This window comes from Geotrypetes seraphini, chromosome 2, assembly GCF_902459505.1.
Source record: "Geotrypetes seraphini chromosome 2, aGeoSer1.1, whole genome shotgun sequence".
NCBI classification, from domain to species: Eukaryota; Metazoa; Chordata; class Amphibia; order Gymnophiona; family Dermophiidae; genus Geotrypetes; species Geotrypetes seraphini.
This window is the reverse complement of record NC_047085.1, coordinates 140,099,456-140,123,450: the sequence shown is the minus strand read 5'-3', so window position 1 is coordinate 140,123,450 and position 23,995 is coordinate 140,099,456. Positions and strand designations below refer to the sequence as shown.

General features: G+C 36.0%; 1 protein-coding gene across 1 annotated transcript in view; it reads right to left on the bottom strand.

Annotated features, from left to right (window-relative positions):
* The window catches only part of NPC1 (NPC intracellular cholesterol transporter 1), a 127,307-nt gene that overhangs the window by 6,040 nt on the left and 97,272 nt on the right, over positions 1–23,995 (bottom strand). The window contains exons 19-22 of the mRNA XM_033933875.1: positions 10,986–11,101; positions 9,683–9,812; positions 2,135–2,335; positions 899–1,130 (exon numbers count right to left, since the gene is read on the bottom strand). Coding sequence (XP_033789766.1) covers positions 899–1,130; positions 2,135–2,335; positions 9,683–9,812; positions 10,986–11,101 — 679 coding nt within the window. The remainder of the gene's footprint in view (positions 1–898; positions 1,131–2,134; positions 2,336–9,682; positions 9,813–10,985; positions 11,102–23,995) is intronic.

The following is a 23,995-nucleotide window of genomic DNA, read 5'->3' as shown; positions in this document are numbered from 1 at the left end:
ATTTTTCCAATTTCTGGTGATATGTTAAATGGCGACTCCTGTCATTATTAATAAAAGTTTATTATTTGATGAAATTTGACTCTTTTTTCTCATTGACATTCCAAATAGGATTGTATCATATGATAAAGCTACATGGTTTTCTAATAAAGAATTAATTTGTGACCAAATTGATTTCAATAAGATCATGATACAGGGACAAAAGAATAATAAATGATCTAAAAGTCCCTGCTTCCAGATTACAGTGCCAACATCTATTAGACTTAGAGCTATCCAACTTTTGTAATCTAAAAGTAAAATGTAAAAGTTTTTTGCCTGTACTGATCTACCTGTACTAGCAACCCTATTGAATGCCCATGTTAAACTGTCCACTATAAATTCCTGGGTAACTGACCCAACTTCTTGTAATTTAATCAGACCTTGAACTGAATAGGTAAAGGCAGAATAGAAAACCTGATTAACCCTTTCAGGACCAAGGGACATATTTGTCCCATAACTTTAAAATCCTATAAATTTTGATTGGGATAGTCTACAGTTCTAAATTTGATATGTACGGATTCCATATGATACTGCCTTTATGTAAACAAACTGGTTCCGACATTCATTCATTAGCGTTGTTGCCAGATTGACGAGAAGATTCACTTGCCACACTGTCCATAAGCCAGAAGTGTGATTTTTTTTAAAAAAAATAATGATATTTCACAAAAAAAATCAATTTTTTTGGCATCTGCAAGCCCTTTTTACCATAAAAATGTCGTCAAAACCACAAAAATTGGCCTACGATCCTTATGGTCCTGAAAGGGTTAACATATCATCAACAGGCTTAAGATAAAGCAGTGCTCTAGGAATGTCCGAATCTATACCAAATGGTACTCTTAATACAGACAATATTATCACTCACCATAACCAAGTTGACTAGTGTAACAGCATTCAGACTGATGCCCCACAGCCACATTACGCCAAACATGTTGATGAGAATCATGGAAATTGTGATACACATGATGATAGATGACCAGAACTCAAACCCAAGTAGGACTGTGGTCACCAAGAATATTGCCCCCAGGGACAGGCAGAGATTGAAGATTGTGTCATCTACAATGGTGAGGTATTGTTCATAAAAGACGTAGAAAATGCTGTGTAGAAAACAAAGAGGAAACGGAATCAAATCACCCCAGTTCTAACAAGAAATACAGGAATCTTACCAACTGTTGATGTATTGGTTGACCAGAGAGAAGCACAAGAACACATCCCATTTTCTACACAGCCTGAGGAAAAAAAACTGTCTGCTCTGGAAAAACACACAGTGCTATGGCTGCTTCAACACAATATGAATGTGGTGTGTGCCAATGGTACATATTTGCGTTTCACTAAATGGAGCCCACTCCCATAACTGCTACCATAATTAGGGTGGGTGCTTTCCTGACGGAGTAACATACAAGGTACGTAACATAAAATCCCATTTGCATACTGTAAAACCTTGCAGTTCTATCTGGTTTGACAAACAAAGAAGCCTCAACAATCAGAACTTTTAGAAACAGGTTAGCTTTCAATAACGTCCTAAAAAGTGTACATAAGAGGTAGACCTAGCCAGCAATTGCCAAAATTCACTGTCCCAACTAGCAGCTTGGTAAGATAATAAATGCTGAAAGAATCTTTTATATACACAATCTCTTACTGTTGGACAAGCAAATATAAACTGAACCACTGAATAACTTGCTGCAAGGTCATGAGAGACTTTATAACAAACATCCAAATTTGAAAAATACCCTTGCCTCAACAGGAAGACAGTGTAGCTCTCTAAAATAAGGTATCACATGATCTGTCTGAAATTAGCCAAACTGCAGTAATCTGTACTATACATAATTTGCATAAATTTTTTTGATAACAAGCCAAATGAGCTATGTTACAATAATCTAAAATGCTTAGAACCAAAGATTGTACCAGTAACCTAAATGGAGTAAAATTAAAATAAGTTCCGATAGCTCTTAATTTCTAAAGCATATTAAAACCTTTCTGTACTAGAGCATCAACTTGAGCACTCATAGATAAGTTTTTATCCAGATAAACTCCTAAAATTTTAATAATTGGAAAAATAGGAAATAAGTTTCCATTCAGTGTTAAATTATCTTCATCGCACCTGTATGGGAAGACACGGGAATGTGCCTCCTTGGTGTTCATGGCTTCTGTGATGTTTTCAGCTATACTCCGTGCTTTCTTCATGGCATCAATAAAGTCAGAGGAGTTCTTCAGCACAGTGTGGTAAGTCATGAAATAGGTAGCTCCTACACTGGTGCTGCCGTTGATGAGGTTTATTGCTGTGCCGTATGCAGCATGGCCCCTGGAAATAAAGAAGCCACACACAATGAGTTTAGCAACAGAGGACCAGCCTCAGTCCTTCCATGCCAAGGACAAGGACCACAGGGTTATCTCCATATGCCAGGTATATGTGTATTTATTTGAAACATTTCCCATGTCATTGGCAAACAAAAATGAGAAGAACACACAAATTCTGTTTTTAGCCCATGTGTCAATAATGTACAAAGTGTGCAAACCACTGCACATGTACAATAAGTGTGTACTCTGAATGTGAATAACATGTGCTCTCTATTTTTTAAGTGTTTATATCATTTTTGTGACTAGAAATCATTCAAAAAGGCTTATACTCCAAATAAATAAAAATCACAAACAGGGAAGCATAAAAAACAGCAGGAAATCAAATAAGGCACATTAAAAAAAAATCATTCAGGAAGCAGATACTAAATGAACACATTTCAGATTTTGAAGTAGAGGGGATTATCAAAAATCTGAAACCTGGTAAATTCCCAGGATTAGATGGATATACTGGGAAAATTTATAAGATTTTTTGGAAGGTCCTATGTGATCTGTTAATGAAAAAGTAGTTGTAGCTGGAGATTTTAACGCTGTTATGGATCCATTAATGGATAAAAAAATGAGTAAATGTATAAAATCATTAGGGTTAGATAAGTTGGTATATTCTTGTGATTTAAAAGATATATGGCGAATACTTCATTTCAATGATCGGGAATTTTCCTTTTGTTCACATGTTCATAAATCCTTTTCAAGAATTGATTATATTATTGTCTCAACTCAAATAGTTCAGCAGGTGATAAAAGCATCCATAGATCCAATTATTTTGTCTGATCATGGTGGTATATGGATTGAACTTCAATTAGATGAACAAGAGAACAGAGGATCTGTATGGAGATTTGATAATACATTGCTTGCGGATACAAAGTTCCTTGAAGAATTTAAATAAAAAATGAACAAATTTTTTTCAATTTAATATATCAGAAGAAATCTCCATGGAAAATATATGGGATGCCTTTAAGGCTACCATGAGAGGAAATATTATTTCATATTCTGCTTATGTTAGAAAACAATTTTAAAAGCAATTTTCTAATTTGGAAAAAGAAATTAAACTTTTAGAATCTAAATTGATTGATAAATGGGAGCATGGTACTCTACAGGCTCTATTAAAAGCAAAAGGTAAGGAAGGATTTGTTTTCCCAACAACCTCTGTATTATGGAAATTCAAATAAGGCGGGAAGATTATTGGCAAATTATCTTAAAGCAAAGAAGAGAAGAACAAAAATTATTGCAATTAAAGATGAAAAAGGGAATACACTTACTCAAATTGGTAATATTTTAAATCAATTTCTAAATTTTTATAAAGACTTTTTTTTTATTATTCTTTATTCATTTTCATAATTACATTAAATGTATATATATATTTAATCACATTAACAATAAATATATCATTTAACATTCTATTATTTGTGCAGTACATCCTTTTTCCCCCCTCCTCCTTCCCATCCCTCTCTATCATAAGTTCTATAATCATATAAATTCTTTATTCATTACATTAAGTGTTATTTATATCTCTATTCCTCTTCCCTCCCTCCCATCCCTAAACTTCATTTTTGTATGATATATGTTAAAATAAAATATCCCCCTTTCTTCATAAATTAATAAACATAAGGGAAATATTTCTACTTAATTAATGAAAAACTGTTATTACAAAAGGTTACGGAAATGTGTGAGCAATGGAATCCTATGCACTTTTCATGGTGGGGGAGAGTCCAAACTATTAAGATGATGATTTTACCTGTGGTTTGCTATCAAATGGGCATGTTGACAGTTTATTTTCAAGGGTCCTTTTATAAAAAATTAAATAGCATTCTGTTAAAATTTATTTGGCTGGGTAAAACTCCTAGAGTAGCTTTGGTATCTTTACAAAGATCAATTTCAGAGGGAGGGGTAAATTTTCCAAACTTTTATAGGTACCATCAAGCCTATATTTTGCGTCATGGTATGTATTGGATCCTCCCAGAACTCATGGAAAAACTCCCAGATTGGTTAAGGATAGAATGGCAACTCATGTCTCCATTGCGATTGTCCCATGTCCTCAGTATCAAAATGCCTAACTATAGTAAAGATAACAAAATACTAGCAGATACATGGAAAACTTTAAGATATATAAGTAACTTAACAACTATTCCAATTTACAAATCTACAAATCAATCTATATGGGTAAACTCCAAGATTCAAATTGGCGGAGAAAGACTAGTCTGGAAACATTGGATGATAGCAGGAATACGTATATTGGATGATGTCATCTCTAATGGTGCTATGCTTGAATTTTCACAGTTGCAACATAAATTTGGACTTAAAAAATCAGAAAATTTCAGATGGATGCAACTGAAGCATGCCATTCAGGCGGGGTTCCCTGAATGGAAAAACCTTAATAATCATCATAGTATGGAGTTTCTTTGTTTCCAGACAGACTTCTTGGGTCACCAGGCCGCCCAATGGTATAAATTATTAAATGAACTTACTAAGAAGAAATTAAAAACTGGTTTAAGAGATATTTGGAGTATTGAGATTAAGCATGAAATTACTGCATCTCAATGGCCACGAATTTGGTCTTGGAGGATGAAATGTACGGTATCAGCATCTATGAGACAAACATGGTTTTTTCTATTGCATAGAGCGTTATGGACCCCTGTTAGATTGCAAAAATTAGATAGTTCTTTGTCTAATAAATGCTGGCATTGTCATCTAGAAGCAGGAACTTTAGATCATTTATTGTTTCATTGCCCATACATTAACAAATTTTGGAAATCAATTTGGGACCAAATTAACAATTTATTAGAAAACCCAGTGGCATTATCTTATGATACTGTGATATTTGGTATGGATATGAGAAAAAAAAGTCAGATTTCAGCAACCAATAATAAATTATTAATAATGACAGGGGTTGCCATTCAACAAATCACATATAACTGGAAAGATTGGAAAAGACTAAATTATACATTTTGGTGGAATTCTTTATGCCATATATATAAAATGGAAAGGTTTACTGCGTTACAAAAGGGATATTTAAAAAAATTTCAAGATGTATGGAAACCATTAACACAATATTGTCAAGATTAAATAAAGACTTATATTCTTCCGAGCCGTATGATAATAGAGAAAGGGATGGATTAGAATTTTTGAGATTAATTACTGGACCGAAAATTCCTGATCATATTAAAAGAAGTTTAGAAGAGCCTATATCATTAAAAAAATTAGAAACAGCGTTGAAGTCTCTTAGAGTTGGATCCGCTCCAGGTGGTGATGGTTTCACAGTAGAGTTTTATAAAGCATTTCAAAATACCCTGTTACCACATTTATTAAATTTATATCAGACTCAACTAACTAAAGGTTACATTATGGGTACTATGGCAGAGTCATTAACTATAGTTTTGCCAAAGCCAAATAAAGATCCCAGACTGGTTTCAAACTACAGGCCTATCTCATTAATTAATGTAGATGGAAAACTTTTAGCTAAAATATTAGCTTTACGCTTAGCCAAGGCTCTCTCTTTCATTATTGATATGCACCAAACTGGGTTTGTTGCTAAGAGACATTCATCTAACAACGTCAGATTGGCTCTTCATATGTTGAACTTAACAAAAGACATGAATGATCTGGCTTTTTCTGTGTCCTTGGATACAGAAAAGGCCTTTGATCGGGTGGAATGGACCTTCATGTATCAATCTATGGAATGGTTTGGAATGGGGTCAGGATTTATACAAATGATTCAAACATTGTATAGCTCCCCTGAAGCTAGATTATATATAAATAATAATTTTTCTGAATGTTTTAGTTTGCAGAGGGAGTTAGACAAGGCTGTCCCCTGTCTCCTTTGTTGTTTGATATTGTATCAGAACCCTTGTTATTAGCTATCCAACAAGTAAAGGAAATACAGGGTATTCCTTATTCAGATCTGGAATATAAGGTCTCTGCATACGCAGATGATATATTGCTTCATTTGAGAAATCCTGAAAAGACCATTCCATGCTTACTTTAATTGATTGAAAAATTTGGAAAATTCTCAGGTTATAAAATAAATTGGAGTAAATCAGAAGTTCTTCCACTAAATTTGCATTGCACAAAAGGCTTGTTTGATTCATTTTCTTTTATATGGAAGGAAGATGGATTAAAAATACGCTGGAATACACAATGAAAGAAAATGAAAAATCTTTATTGCAGAAGGTAACAGAAATGTGCGAACAATGGAACCCTTTACATCTTTCTTGGTGGGGGAGAATTCAAACGATTAAGATGATGATATTGCCTGTGGTTTGTTATCAAATGAGTATGTTACCAGTTTTTTTTAGAGGGTCCTTTAATAAAAAGTTAAACAGTATTCTTACCAAATTTGTAAGGTAAAACTCCTAGAATCGCTCTAGTATCTTTACAAAAATCAATTAAAGAGGGTGGGGTAAATTTTCCAAATTTTTATAGGTATCAAGCCTATATTTTGCGCCAGGGTATGTATTGGGTCCTCCTAGAACTCATAGATAATACCCCAGACTGGTTATGGTTGGAATGCCGACTCATGTTTCCTTTACGATTATGTCATGTTCTTAGTATTAAAATGCCTAGATTGTATAAAGAAAACAGAATATTAATGGATAGATGGAAAACATTACGATATATTAATAATTTAACATCTGATCCAATACAAAAGTCAACAAATCAGACTATATGGCTAAACTCCAGGATTCAAATTGGCGGATTTAAGGTCATCTGGAAGCATTGGATGATAGCAGGGATACGTATTTTGGAAAATGTTATTTCAAATGGTAAACTGCTTGAATTTTCACGATTGCAATATAAATATGGCCTTAATAAATCGCAAAGTTTTAGACGGTTGCAATTGAAGCAGGCCCTTCAGGCGGGGTTCCCTGAATGGAAAACCCTTAACAATCATTATAGTTTGGAGTTCTTATGCTTTTAGGTGGACTTTCTGGGTCACTAGGCTGCACAGTGGTATAAATTGATAAGTGGATTAGTTAAAAAGAAGCCTAAAAATGGTCTTAGAGATATTTGGAGCATCGAGATTAAGCATCAGATTACTGCATCTCAATGGCCACGGATTTGTTCTTGGAGAATGAGATCTACAGTCTCCGCATCTATGAGACAAACTTGTTTTTTTCTCTTACATAGAGCTTTTTGGACCCCAGTTAGATTACAAAAGTTGAATAGCTCTAAGTCTAATAGATTCTGGCATTGTAATCTCGAAGTAAGTACTCTAGATCATTTATTATTTTATTGTCCCTTTACTTTAGCCTTTTGGAAATCTATTTGGGGTCAAATAAATTGTTTATTGGAAAACCATGTGGCGTTATCTTATGATACAATTCTATTCGGACTATCAATGAGGGCACAGATTCAAATTTCGTCTAACAATAATAAGCTTTTATTGATCATGACAGGAGTCGCCATACAACAAATCACGTTTAATTGGAAGAATAGACTCAATTATTGCTTCTGGTGGAATTCATTATGTCACATCTATAAAATGGAAAGAGCAATTGCTATACAAAGAGGGAACTATAATAATTTTAATAAAATCTGGGGGCCATTAACAAGATATTGTAATGAATAAATACCATTTTTCCATTATAAATGCAATAAGAAGGAAAGGATTGGGGAGGGATTTTATAATTTTATTAAATATTTAGATCGATAATATAGAATATTGTATATGAGCTTTGTGAACACATAGGTTATGGTTGGATTGGGAGGGAATGGGTTAAAAATTTTAATGTTTTAATGTTGAATATGATAAAGATTCAAGTGTTGTATTCAATTCAATTTAACTGTTATCTATTGTTACACTTGTTGTAAGATGTAAAATGAATAAAGATTAAAAAAAAAAAAAAAAAAAAGTCATTCAGGAAATAATGAATTTTTAAAATTTTTATGAAAAGGTTAACAGGGTTGAATTGGCCTCAACTCTATAAGGAGTCCATTGAAACTAGATGGCCCATTTACTCTGTTCTTTTTTCCCATTAATGATACTGCTCCAATGACGACAAAATTAAAAATCCCCAAACAAAAAATATTCCCAGAAATGAGGGAAACTGAATATCTGGCTGCACACCCCTAACTAAATAAGAGTCCGAGTATTTACACCCTATTTCATAGAAAGCACCCTTCTGGATCTACATATACGTGGAGGGACATTTTCAAAACACATCTAAGTCTGATTTGGACATATGGCACTAGACGTCTAAAGTTGGCAGTAAGAAAATGCCTATTTTCGAAAGGCAAACCACCATACATCTAGAAATAATTTTTTTGAAAATCCTCTATCTGGACATCCAAGCCATTGGGATGCCCAGCCAGGACATCTTTCTTTATACCACATTTTCGACCAAAATTTTGTCCCAAGTCCTAAATGCCCAGAATAAAACCATTTGGACGTGAGAGGGGCCAGTTCTTTAATGAACTGACCACCCAGACATGGCAACAGAGCAGTGGAACACCTTAGAGGGCACTGCTGTGAACTTCACATAAAGAATGCCAGATAAACATCTCACCAGAACTCCCTTATAGGTTATGGTGAGCCTCCCCAACCCACCTGTCTACAATCCCAATAGCCCTTATGGCTGCAGGTGGCACTTATACGACAGAAGAGTAGGGTTTTGGTGGGCTCACATTTTCCACCATGAATGTAGTGGTTAGAGTGGCTTAAGGGACTTGCTACTCCTCTCTATGGATCACTAGCCCACCCACCAGGCTACTTAAGACACCTCTGTGGAGTTCTACTAGTCTTTCCTATAGCAGGTACTGATGCTCTGGAAACAGGTATGTACATTTCTATTCTGATCTTTGTGGGTGTGAGGGGGTCTGTGAGCATTGAGGGAGTCTTACCATGATGTAATCATCTTTTTAGTTTGGGCACCTTTGTGGCACTAAGACCCTTCTAAAACAGGTCTAATTCCACACGTACAAGTTCTGTCCAGGATATCTTGCAAAATGTTTGATTATCGCAGCAAGATGTCCATACCTAACCCGCTCTTGAGACTGCCCATAATACACCACACCCATCTTATGCTCCACCACACCCATCTTATGCTCTGAACATAGAGGCTGGAACATCTCGCTGGACGTACAGAAAAGACGTCCTGGCAATTAAGATGCTTTCTGGCATCTATGTCTTTTGACATAGTGTCCAGTATCTTCATACATTCACACAGTAAAGATGGACAAACACTTATATATAAAATGGCTATTTAGTGATTGTACTGACCCTTCCAAAATCAACATGATTTAATTAACATGCCAACTGTCACTTTAAATGTATTTCAATCAGATCTTTGATGCTTACCCTTTCCCACATTTAGAGGTAGGGTTATCCGAAAGAAACATGGGTAGAAATTTCATGAACTCTTCCCCTTGAGGTCTCCTCTTGCCTTCTGGTGTAGAAGGGCGGCAATGCACACACAGGGGACTGACAACTATCAAAATATAAGACCAGAAACGAATTTACTATTTGCATCCTCAAATACATTCTGAATACAATGGTACACACCTGTTTAATGAATAATTTGCTATACTGCTTTTTTGGTAAAATTTAAGGCCAAAGCTTCTATTTTTAGGTGTTTATTAGTTATAAATGTAGGTGTATTTTCCAGCTATTTAAGAATTTGGGGGGTATTGGTGTTTTCACACCACAAGAAATATTGTTGTGTACTGGTGGAATGAAATCTGTACATTTGTCATTTAGGTCATCAGTGCAAAAAAAGGCATAAAGATCAAGTAGATAACAAGACAAATGTTGAAGGGGAAAAAAGTGATGATTTCAGGGGCGTTACTGGTTGAAACCTAAAATTAGAAGCCCTAACACATACCCTTATATACCAGAGGAAAGAGCAATATCAAAGTATTACAAAGCAATGCATATTCATGACCAATATCACAACGTTGTTGTCTCAGTTTTCTGCAGAACTGATCTACACATACTGTGCAACAGGCAGGAAAGGATACAAGATTTGTCTCCCACCCCAAAACTATTTGGGAGGACTAGGAAAACTCCTGAAGCCTAGTTCTGTCTCATGCTCTATTTTTGCCCTCCCAAACTATCTAGTGAATAGAAAAGGCCCCGACACACAAACACACAAAAAAAAGAGACTCCTCATCCCTCCCACTGACCCACCTGATTCCCTCCATCCATTCCCCTCCCCCCTCCTGCATAGCCCCCAACACAAAAGTTTTAAAAAAATAAGGAGGGATGTCCACTCCCTCTTGCAACAGGGCTGGAACAACACCCTCCCCCCCCCAGTGCCATCAGAACAGAATCCCCCCTTCAACATCCCTGTGCCTTTTTTCCAATTCAAGAGGGATGCCCACTCCCTCCTGCCTGGAGGGACCTCCCCAACCAACAAAAGAAAGCAGGCCAAAAACTTCCAAAGAAAATGCAACAGTGACAAGTTAATACACAACTTGATATTTTGAGCAATAAACTTAGCCCCAAAGTCTTATTTAAATTAAGTCTCCATCACAATTTTCAAATGCACTTGAGAGGAAAAGGAGAAAGAAAGAATGCGTATTTCATTTAATAGAGACAAATGTGCTCACCATTGCACGTATTTCAGTACTAATTAGAGGGTAAAATGATGGAGTGCTTTTACCTGAGGCATTACAGAACTGTCCAGTAGTGTTATAGACTCTGCAGCAGACGGACTGTGGTTTAACCCAATCAAAATAGTCATCAATCCAGGAGGAAGGGGTGTTTGCGATCTTTGTGCTAGAATGCAGGAGAAGCAGAGGAGATAGAAACTAGATTAAACATAAAGGCATAGCATGTTTACTTTGAAGTTAAAATGAAAGCTTGTGCCAGCATCATGACCGGGGGATGAGAATTCATACAGTGCAATGAGGGCAAGATCTCCTCCAGGTCAAATCTGTTTTATTATAGAGGATTTCAGGAGGACACATTGTGCAATCTATGCTAAACTTCAGGGTTCACCAGGATTAACATCCCTTTTCTTAAGAAAGCTGCTACAAGCATGTTTAAATGTCTACAAAGTAGACAAACACCAGTACAAAGTCTAGCTGCTTTCATGATTATTTTAACATTCACGTGACTTTCTAAGTAATGCTAATTGTCCTGTCAATTTCACCAATGACAGTATACTGAAAATATGCAAAAAAAAATTATACTCTTGGCTAGTATGGTCATCCTTTTCCCAAATAAAATCCCATGGCATCACTGCATTATGAAATCTACCTCCACTCCCATAAAAAAATCATCATTGATGAAAGTTCGATTATAAAAGTTAAAAAGGCAAATATTAAGCATTTCCAAATCTTTTGGATAATTAAAACCAAAAGGGGTTCTTTAACTAAGCAGCTGCAAAAACTGGCCTTAATGCACCCTTAGGCAGGTTTTTCCCTGCGAGCTAAGGCCATTTTTGTTACAGTCGTAAAATGGCTCATTTTCCTTTTTTTTGTATTAAATTAGTGTTGCTATTAGCACATGGCCTTACCAACACATATTTTGTAGGCAGTAAGGGCTCACACGGTAATCCTGCACTTCCAGTTGACACACTGGTATAGATGAGCTGATTGGTGTCAGGTCAAAAGCGCGCCGGGACAAAGGCGCACGCAGACAAATGAGCGCAGCGCGGAGGCGCACGCCGCAGAAAATTACTGTTTTTCCGGCTCCGACGGGGGGGGGCATGGGGGGAACCCCCACTTTACTTAATAGAGATCGCGCCGCGTTGTGGGGGGTTGTAACCCTCTACTGAATATCCAAAGTCACCTCTTGGTCACAAATAGAAAATGCAGTTATTTAAGTATATACTATACCACGCCTCAGAGACCGAGTATAATAGCAAAATTTGCAATATACTTGATTCGGTTCAAATCTCAATCATTGGCAAGTGGTATGGAGTATTTTTACTTTCACTATGTATATACTAGCTTTGCTTTTGCTCAGCTTTGCTTTACTAATGCTTAATTTTCAAAAGAGATGTATAAACATCTTAAACACCAAATGCTATGAGAAATGTAAGATAGTGCAAATTTTGAAAGGAAAGCACTTATCTTAACGTTGTTCACACTGTGTTTGATCCCAACGGGGCCACCGTTTCACCTTAGGTGGCTTCTTCAGGGGAATTTGTTAACCAGTGTCTGTAACAGATGACAAAGACATAATTAATCTATAAAATGGTGTTTAAATGAATGCAAAAGCTTAAATTTTAAATTGCATATATTCAATCTGTTAGCAAACTTACGGAGCCGGTATGCGCTTCAACAAAATTTCTCAAAAAATGGCGTCGGCACACACCGACGCCGAGCCATTTAAAGGGCTTAGAATCAGCTGTCGGTACAGCGTTGAAAAACGTTAAAAACGTCAAAACGTAATGACGTGCACAGAGCTGACAAGTCGGGAAAGTTACAAAAAAAATTTTTTTATCTTCAACCAAATAGGTCAAACTGAAACAAATATGAAACAAAAATAGATCCATAATGATTCACTTAATAGTACACTGACCAATCTATTCTATCATTCAGACCATGGGGATGTAAAGATTGTAGAGTATATATCCAATAGGTTTCTCTACGTTTGAGTGCAGTGACTCTATCTCCTCCTCTCCTATTCTTTTTTGTGACATCAATCACTAGACCTTTGAGTTGATAAAAAGAGTGGGAGAAATCTTTACAATGTTGAACTAGTGGTTCTTTAACTTGCATTCTCTTGATGTTTGATTTATGTTCAGCAAGTCGCGTTTTAAACGGTCTGGTAGTCATGCCTACATAAATTTTCTGGCAAGGACATAGAATCATGTAGACTACATGGTCTGTTTGGCAGGTACTAAAATGTTTAATTGGATACTTTTGTTGATTATAAGGATTGATAAATTCTTTAGTTATGATCGAAAAATCACAGTACATACAGTGACCACATCTGAAATGTCCGTATAGAGTTGAGATAGAACTACTTGGCTGTTCTCGGTTGCTACTAAAGAATTCTTTAAGATTCTTGCCTCTTGAGTAGGCAAAACGTAGTCTGCTATGCCTAAAGTTGGGTAAAGATTGAATAATACTCCAATGTTTTTTGATAATTTTGGTTAATTGAAAACTGTTAGATGAATGTTTCAAAACAAATGTCATACAAGGATCTTCTTCAGTTCCACCTTGTCTGTAGTCATTTAGTAGTAATTCTCTATTATTATATTTGGCCCTTCTGTATGCATTCTTAACAATTTGTTTGGGATATCCCCTAGCTCTCAATTTCTTACTTAAGGATTTGGCTTGAATTTTAAATTCAGATAGTAGTGTGCAGTTACGTCGTAACCTCAGCATCTGTGAAAAGGGAAGACTATTCTTTAAATGTTTTGGGTGACAACTTGTATAGTCCAAAAAAGTATTTTTAGTTAATGGTTTCTCATATGTCCGCGTAATGAACATTTGTTGTTCTATAGTAATTTCTATATCTAAATAGTGTATGCGTGTTGTTGAATATGAGAAAGTAAATTGGATATGGTTGTCACATGAATTTAGCCATTCAACAAATGCTTTCAACTGTACTTCTGTGCCTCTCCATAAAAGAAAAACATCGTCAATATATCTCCACCAAATAAAAATAAGTTGTTCAAAAGGAGAATGTTCTAGCCAATTCTGTTCAAATGCTATCATAAACAAATTGGCCACAGAGGGGGCAAATGCTGCCCCCATCGCCACACCTTGTACTTGTTTGAATAAAGTTCCTTCAAAGTCAAAAAAGTTCTCACGCATGGCTAACGAAGTCAAAGAAATTAAAAATTCTGTGGGAACTAGTTGAGGCTTAGGTTGTAATTCTAGCACTTTTCTGATGACGTCAATGGCATCCTGCTGTGGAATAGATGTATATAGTGACGATACGTCCAAGGTCACCATAATAAAAGGTCCTTCTTTTACATCAATACTTTGCAATTTATTCAAAAAGTCTTTAGAATCTCTTATATATGATTTACATTTGGGAACTTCATATTTTATGAATTGGTCTATAAATCTTGACAAAGGTTCCAATATTGACCCACGAGTCGATGTTATCGGTCTAAAAGGAGGATCAGTCAAGTTTTTATGTATTTTTGGTAAAAAATATATATTTGCAGTTACTGGATGTTTGATATTTAAAAAACGATAATCTCGATTGGTAATATATCCCAATTTCAATGCTGAATCTGTGATTTTTCTGATAATGTTTTGAAGTCTTTTTGTAGGATCTAATTTGGTTTCCATATAAGCTTTAGTGTCGTGAAGATGTTCAAGTGCCTTAGTTAAATAAATTGACTTATCTTGCACTACAATAGCTCCTCCCTTGTCTGCTGATTTAATGATAATTTTGGTATTGTTCTGAAGGTTCTTCAATGATTTATGTTGATCTTGTGTTAAATTAGATTTGAACTTTTGCGTTCTTGGATTCTGAAAAATTTTTTGTGAATCAAGACGTACTAACTAGTTCTTTGAAAACAGTTAACGTGGGATCCACGGGTCCAATTGGTTTCCACGTGGATTTAGGAGCAATAGTTGTTCTATCTACAAAATCATCTCTGTTTGCGAAAAATAGTTTTACTTCCAGGAGTCTAAAAAACCTTTCAAAATCTATATTGAATTGAAATTCATTGTTCGGAACTGTTGGTACAAAAGATAAACCACGATTTAATAGTTCTATATCAGAATGATCTAGATGTTGTTGAGAAAGGTTGACTGTTACATTTGGCTGGATTGCTGTTGTGATCTCGTCCATGGTTTGCCTCTGGCTTGATTTTTGCCTCGTCTGTTCTTTCGATTTTGAAAGCCTCCTCTTGAGCCTAAAAAAGGCTTTGATGTATTAGAACTACCAGCGGAACTTAAATTGCCAGAGGATGAGCTAGAATCTGTTTTATCCATTGTGCCTGTTGTGCTGGATGTTTCACGGGACGTCATCCAATGATAAACCTTGTTATTACAGTAGTCTTTTTCATCCCTATAAAACTTTTTAAGTTTAAATTTTTTAATATTATCTCGAAATGTATCCAAATTTTCATTGGTTTTAGTAAGTTGATTTTGATAAATTTCCAATGTTTGAGTGGATTTAAGGACATTGTTAATTTTTTCAACCTCTGACTTAAGATTCTCAACTTGTTGTCTGCTCTTTTCAATAATTAACAACATTAGATCGAAGGAACATTTATTTAAAATCATGTTCCATTTCTTTAAAAAATCTGTGTCATCTTTGTAATTTTGAGGTTCTTTATTAATACGTAAGCCCCTTGGTATTCTTTCGCATTTGCAGTATTCAACTAATATTCCACTGTTAAGTTCTGTTTTAATTATTTTTTTATTTAAATTAAAGAAGAGCCCCCAATCTGTGCTTAAATTATCTGTACCAATAGAATTGATTTCAAACTGGGATGGTACATTAAGTATGGATTCAGTTTGTTCAGTATTGAATCCAAACGTCGTGCTCCAATTGCTTGAAGACATGTTAGTACAATGTGGAAAAAATCCAATAGTCAAATACTAAAGAAGTGTAAACCTCTACTGAATATCCAAAGTCACCTCTTGGTCACAAATAGAAAATGCAGTTATTTAAGTATATACTATACCACGCCTCAGAGACCGAGTATAATAGCAAAATTTGCAATATACTTGATTCGGTTCAAATCTCAATCATTGGCAAGTGGTATGGAGTATTTTTACTTTCACTATGTATATACTAGCTTTGCTTTTGCTCAGCTTTGCTTTACTAATGCTTAATTTTCAAAAGAGATGTATAAACATCTTAAACACCAAATGCTATGAGAAATGTAAGATAGTGCAAATTTTGAAAGGAAAGCACTTATCTTAACGTTGTTCACACTGTGTTTGATCCCAACGGGGCCACCGTTTCACCTTAGGTGGCTTCTTCAGGGGAATTTGTTAACCAGTGTCTGTAACAGATGACAAAGACATAATTAATCTATAAAATGGTGTTTAAATGAATGCAAAAGCTTAAATTTTAAATTGCATATATTCAATCTGTTAGCAAACTTACGGAGCCGGTATGCGCTTCAACAAAATTTCTCAAAAAATGGCGTCGGCACACACCGACGCCGAGCCATTTTTTTTGTAACTTTCCCGACTTGTCAGCTCTGTGCACGTCATTACGTTTTGACGTTTTTGACGTTTTTCAACGCTGTACCGACAGCTGATTCTAAGCCCTTTAAATGGCTTGGCGTCGGTGTGTGCCGACGCCATTTTTTGAGAAATTTTGTTGAAGCGCATACCGGCTCCGTAAGTTTGCTAACAGATTGAATATATGCAATTTAAAATTTAAGCTTTTGCATTCATTTAAACACCATTTTATAGATTAATTATGTCTTTGTCATCTGTTACAGACACTGGTTAACAAATTCCCCTGAAGAAGCCACCTAAGGTGAAACGGTGGCCCCGTTGGGATCAAACACAGTGTGAACAACGTTAAGATAAGTGCTTTCCTTTCAAAATTTGCACTATCTTACATTTCTCATAGCATTTGGTGTTTAAGATGTTTATACATCTCTTTTGAAAATTAAGCATTAGTAAAGCAAAGCTGAGCAAAAGCAAAGCTAGTATATACATAGTGAAAGTAAAAATACTCCATACCACTTGCCAATGATTGAGATTTGAACCGAATCAAGTATATTGCAAATTTTGCTATTATACTCGGTCTCTGAGGCGTGGTATAGTATATACTTAAATAACTGCATTTTCTATTTGTGACCAAGAGGTGACTTTGGATATTCAGTAGAGGTTTACACTTCTTTAGTATTTGACTATTGGATTTTTTCCACATTGTACTAACATGTCTTCAAGCAATTGGAGCACGACGTTTGGATTCAATACTGAACAAACTGAATCCATACTTAATGTACCATCCCAGTTTGAAATCAATTCTATTGGTACAGATAATTTAAGCACAGATTGGGGGCTCTTCTTTAATTTAAATAAAAAAATAATTAAAACAGAACTTAACAGTGGAATATTAGTTGAATACTGCAAATGCGAAAGAATACCAAGGGGCTTACGTATTAATAAAGAACCTCAAAATTACAAAGATGACACAGATTTTTTAAAGAAATGGAACATGATTTTAAATAAATGTTCCTTCGATCTAATGTTGTTAATTATTGAAAAGAGCAGACAACAAGTTGAGAATCTTAAGTCAGAGGTTGAAAAAATTAACAATGTCCTTAAATCCACTCAAACATTGGAAATTTATCAAAATCAACTTACTAAAACCAATGAAAATTTGGATACATTTCGAGATAATATTAAAAAATTTAAACTTAAAAAGTTTTATAGGGATGAAAAAGACTACTGTAATAACAAGGTTTATCATTGGATGACGTCCCGTGAAACATCCAGCACAACAGGCACAATGGATAAAACAGATTCTAGCTCATCCTCTGGCAATTTAAGTTCCGCTGGTAGTTCTAATACATCAAAGCCTTTTTTAGGCTCAAGAGGAGGCTTTCAAAATCGAAAGAACAGACGAGGCAAAAATCAAGCCAGAGGCAAACCATGGACGAGATCACAACAGCAATCCAGCCAAATGTAACAGTCAACCTTTCTCAACAACATCTAGATCATTCTGATATAGAACTATTAAATCGTGGTTTATCTTTTGTACCAACAGTTCCGAACAATGAATTTCAATTCAATATAGATTTTGAAAGGTTTTTTAGACTCCTGGAAGTAAAACTATTTTTCGCAAACAGAGATGATTTTGTAGATAGAACAACTATTGCTCCTAAATCCACGTGGAAACCAATTGGACCCGTGGATCCCACGTTAACTGTTTTCAAAGAACTAGTACGTCTTGATTCACAAAAAATTTTTCAGAATCCAAGAACGCAAAAGTTCAAATCTAATTTAACACAAGATCAACATAAATCATTGAAGAACCTTCAGAACAATACCAAAATTATCATTAAATCAGCAGACAAGGGAGGAGCTATTGTAGTGCAAGATAAGTCAATTTATTTAACTAAGGCACTTGAACATCTTCACGACACTAAAGCTTATATGGAAATCAAATTAGATCCTACAAAAAGACTTCAAAACATTATCAGAAAAATCACAGATTCAGCATTGAAATTGGGATATATTACCAATCGAGATTATCGTTTTTTAAATATCAAACATCCAGTAACTGCAAATATATATTTTTTACCAAAAATACATAAAAACTTGACTGATCCTCCTTTTAGACCGATAACATCGACTCGTGGGTCAATATTGGAACCTTTGTCAAGATTTATAGACCAATTCATAAAATATGAAGTTCCCAAATGTAAATCATATATAAGAGATTCTAAAGACTTTTTGAATAAATTGCAAAGTATTGATGTAAAAGAAGGACCTTTTATTATGGTGACCTTGGACGTATCGTCACTATATACATCTATTCCACAGCAGGATGCCATTGACGTCATCAGAAAAGTGCTAGAATTACAACCTAAGCCTCAACTAGTTCCCACAGAATTTTTAATTTCTTTGACTTCGTTAGCCATGCGTGAGAACTTTTTTGACTTTGAAGGAACTTTATTCAAACAAGTACAAGGTGTGGCGATGGGGGCAGCATTTGCCCCCTCTGTGGCCAATTTGTTTATGATAGCATTTGAACAGAATTGGATAGAACATTCTCCTTTTGAACAACTTATTTTTATTTGGTGGAGATATATTGACGATGTTTTTCTTTTATGGAGAGGCACAGAAGTACAGTTGAAAGCATTTGTTGAATGGCTAAATTCATGTGACAACCATATCCAATTTACTTTCTCATATTCAACAACACGCATACACTATTTAGATATAGAAATTACTATAGAACAACAAATGTTCATTACGCGGACATATGAGAAACCATTAACTAAAAATACTTTTTTGGACTATACAAGTTGTCACCCAAAACATTTAAAGAATAGTCTTCCCTTTTCACAGATGCTGAGGTTACGACGTAACTGCACACTACTATCTGAATTTAAAATTCAAGCCAAATCCTTAAGTAAGAAATTGAGAGCTAGGGGATATCCCAAACAAATTGTTAAGAATGCAAACAGAAGGGCCAAATATAATAATAGAGAATTACTACTAAATGACTACAGACAAGGTGGAACTGAAGAAGATCCTTGTATGACATTTGTTTTGAAACATTCATCTAACAGTTTTCAATTAACCAAAATTATCAAAAAACATTGGGGTATTATTCAATCTTTACCCAACTTTAGGCATAGCAGACTACGTTTTGCCTACTCAAGAGGCAAGAATCTTAAAGAATTCTTTAGTAGCAACCGAGAACAGCCAAGTAGTTCTATCTCAACTCTATACGGACATTTCAGATGTGGTCACTGTATGTACTGTGATTTTTCGATCATAACTAAAGAATTTATCAATCCTTATAATCAACAAAAGTATCCAATTAAACATTTTAGTACCTGCCAAACAGACCATGTAGTCTACATGATTCTATGTCCTTGCCAGAAAATTTATGTAGGCATGACTACCAGACCGTTTAAAACGCGACTTGCTGAACATAAATCAAACATCAAGAGAATGCAAGTTAAAGAACCACTAGTTCAACATTGTAAAGATTTCTCCCACTCTTTTTATCAACTCAAAGGTCTAGTGATTGATGTCACAAAAAAGAATAGGAGAGGAGGAGATAGAGTCACTGCACTCAAACGTAGAGAAACCTATTGGATATATACTCTACAATCTTTACATCCCCATGGTCTGAATGATAGAATAGATTGGTCAGTGTACTATTAAGTGAATCATTATGGATCTATTTTTGTTTCATATTTGTTTCAGTTTGACCTATTTGGTTGAAGATAAAAAAATTTTTTTTGTAACTTTCCCGACTTGTCAGCTCTGTGCACGTCATTACGTTTTGACGTTTTTGACGTTTTTCAACGCTGTACCGACAGCTGATTCTAAGCCCTTTAAATGGCTTGGCGTCGGTGTGTGCCGACGCCATTTTTTGAGAAATTTTGTTGAAGCGCATACCGGCTCCGTAAGTTTGCTAACAGATTGAATATATGCAATTTAAAATTTAAGCTTTTGCATTCATTTAAACACCATTTTATAGATTAATTATGTCTTTGTCATCTGTTACAGACACTGGTTAACAAATTCCCCTGAAGAAGCCACCTAAGGTGAAACGGTGGCCCCGTTGGGATCAAACACAGTGTGAACAACGTTAAGATAAGTGCTTTCCTTTCAAAATTTGCACTATCTTACATTTCTCATAGCATTTGGTGTTTAAGATGTTTATACATCTCTTTTGAAAATTAAGCATTAGTAAAGCAAAGCTGAGCAAAAGCAAAGCTAGTATATACATAGTGAAAGTAAAAATACTCCATACCACTTGCCAATGATTGAGATTTGAACCGAATCAAGTATATTGCAAATTTTGCTATTATACTCGGTCTCTGAGGCGTGGTATAGTATATACTTAAATAACTGCATTTTCTATTTGTGACCAAGAGGTGACTTTGGATATTCAGTAGAGGTTTACACTTCTTTAGTATTTGACTATTGGGGGTTGTAACCCCCCACATTTTACTGAAAACTTCACTTTTTCCCTGTTTTTAGGGAAAAGGTTAAGTTTACAGTAAAATGTGGAGGGTTACAACCCCCCACAACGCCGGCGCGATCTCTATTAAGTAAACTAGGGGGGCTCCCCCCAAAAAACCCCCGTCAGCGCCCCTAAAAACTGTACTTTTCTTCGGCGCGCGCCTCTGTCTTATGCTCAGTTGTCGGCGCGCACCTTTGTCTTTCGCCGAGTTGTCTATGAACCGAGCTGATTAACACAGAATATCCACTCTTCTACTCACAGAAATGCCTCTCTCCCAACAAAAATGTTTGAGCGCATGGCTAGCATGTACACATTTGACACTTACTGAAGGACACTTGGGTGCATCTCACAGTGCACCATTTTAAGCAGCTTAGTAAAAGGGCTTCAAAGTATCTAACTGCTTGTGTGTGTATCAATCTGTGCAAAAGCACCAGGTTTAGTAGTGCTACAGAAAAGAAGAATTGGTTAAGTACCAACACCATCCTCTCTCTCTCTGCTGCAGCCTTCTCTTTGCCCCATGATCCTGTTATCATCAATTTTGATATACTACGAAAGTCAATGCAAAGATTATCTAAAAAGTTTACAATAGAAGTTAATAAGGATAAATAAGGGCCAAGACGAAACAAAATAAGGACCAACCAAAAACGGGAAAATTTACAATACAATATGCTTGCTTTTCTATTTTTTTTTTTTTAAATATCTTTATTCGTTTTTACATTATGCAAACAAGTGTACAATAATTCAAGTCATACTATACATTCTTCACTTGAAACTCTACATTCATTTTATACCATAAACTATCTCCCCTCCCTCCCTTTCCATATATTACCCCTCATAATGTCATAAAACCCACCCATCCCTCCTCCCCCCTACATATATTTAATGGGGATAAATATAATTATTTATTTATTATAATACTCAATTAATGGTCTCCACACCTCTTTAAATTTCTTATAATAACCTCTCTTGATTGCCAATGTTTTTTCCATTTCATACACCTGACAAACCGAACTCCACCAGAAACAATAATTCAATCCTCTATAGTCTTTCCAGTTATGTGTTATATGTTGGATGGCAACTCCTGTGCTTTTCTATTTTTAATGGAGTTCCTTTCACAAGTTTGATTTTTGTGATGTAAACCACTTTGATCCTTTTTGACTGTGTAGGTGGTCTATAAAGATTTTTAATAAACGAACATAAACAAAGGGTTGTTGTGGGGGGGGGTTGGGAGAGGAGCACAGTTAGAGAATATTTGGAAGGTATGGGAACTTTTTAGGTGTGGTGCAATTGCAGTGTGTGGAGGGGACTTTTGGGAAGTGGAGACAAGTGTGTGGGAAAATGGGGTAATTGTAGAATTATGTCATCCATGTTTTTTCAACAAAAACCTTTTGTATTCTTGTTTGGGCATAATTTGGATATACTTGACAGGATTGATGCATCATTTAAGATATGGCATCACAATTTTTATATATATATTTTTTTTAAGACTCCCTATACAAAAAAAAAACCTAATGAACAATTAAAATGGAGCCAGGTTTGTAGAAAATAAAAGGTGAGTAGTGGGGTGCCTCAAGGCTCGGTGCTAAGACCGATTCTGTTCAATATGTTTGTGAGCGACATTGATGAAGGGTTAGAACAGGGGTGCCCACACTTTTTGGGTGTGCAAGCTACTTTTAAAATGACCAAGTCAAAATGATCTACCAATAATAAAATTTTTTTTAAAAAACACAAAGTACACTGTACGCAGAGAAAATGTTAATTATCATTTATATTCCGTGGGTTTTCAAAGAGGTCAAGGCAGATGACTTTATGCAATGTCACCTCAGGAACAACTATACAAAAAAATAGACAAATATACCCCCTCCTTTTTTACTAAACCACAATAGCGGTTTTTAGCGCAGGGAGCTGCGCTGAATGCCCTGTGCTGCTCTCGATACTCATAGGCTCCCTGCGCTAAAAAACGCTATTGCGGTTTAGTAAAAGGGGGCCATAGTGCAAAATATAGACAGCAGATATAAATTCTCAAAACAGACACATTTTGATCACTAAATTGAAAATAAAATCATTTGTCCTACCTTTGTTGTCTGGTGATTTCATGAGTCTCTGGTTGCACTTTATTCTTCTGACAGTGCATCCAATATTTCTTCCCTTCTTTCAGCCTGCTGTATGCTTCCAGACCTTATTCCCTCCGCCAACTTTTTCTTCCTCTCTCCCTGCCCCCCTCCCCTTTCTTTTTGTCTGTCTTTCTCTCCATGCTCCCTTTCTTTCTGTCTTCCTGTTCCCCCTTTCTTTCTTTCTGTCTACCTGCCCTCTTTCTTTCTGTCTGTCTTTCCCTCCCCATGCCCCCTTTCTTTCTGTCTCCCTGCCTGCTCCCAAGCCACTGCCGCCGCCATCGGGGAACAGGCCTCCAAACCACCACCGCCCCAAGCTCTCCCTGCTTCCCCACACAGAAGTGTCGGGCCGACCAGATTTCCTCTCCCCGACGTCATTTCTGAAATCGGAGAGGAAGTTCCAAGCTAGCCAGGCAGCGATTGGCTGGCCCGGAACTTCCTCTCCGACGTCAAAATTGACGTCGGGTGGGGGAAGTTGGTCGGCTCGGCGCTTCTGAGTCAGGAAGCAAGTAGAACGCGAAGGCAACGCGATTAACTCGTGTTGCCTTCGCAATCTACCGGTCAATTGCGATCAACCTTTTGGGCACCCCTGGGTTAGAAGGTAAAGTTAGCCTTTTTGTGGATGATACCAAGATTTGTAACAGAGTGGACACCCTAGAGAGCGTTGAAAACATGAAAAAGGACCTGCAAAAGTTAGAAGAATGGTCTAACATCTGGCATCTAAAATTCAATGTGAAGAAGTGCAGAGTGATGCATTTGGGGGGTAGAAATCTGAGGGAACCAAATGTGCTGGGAGGTGAGAGGCTGATAAGCACTGACTTGGGATGATTGTGTTGGAGGATCTAAAGACATCTAAACAGTGTGATAAGATGGTGGCTGTAGCCAGAAGGATGCTAGGCTGTATAGAAAGAGGAATAACCAGCAGAAGACGGGAGGTGTTGATGCCCCTATATAGGTC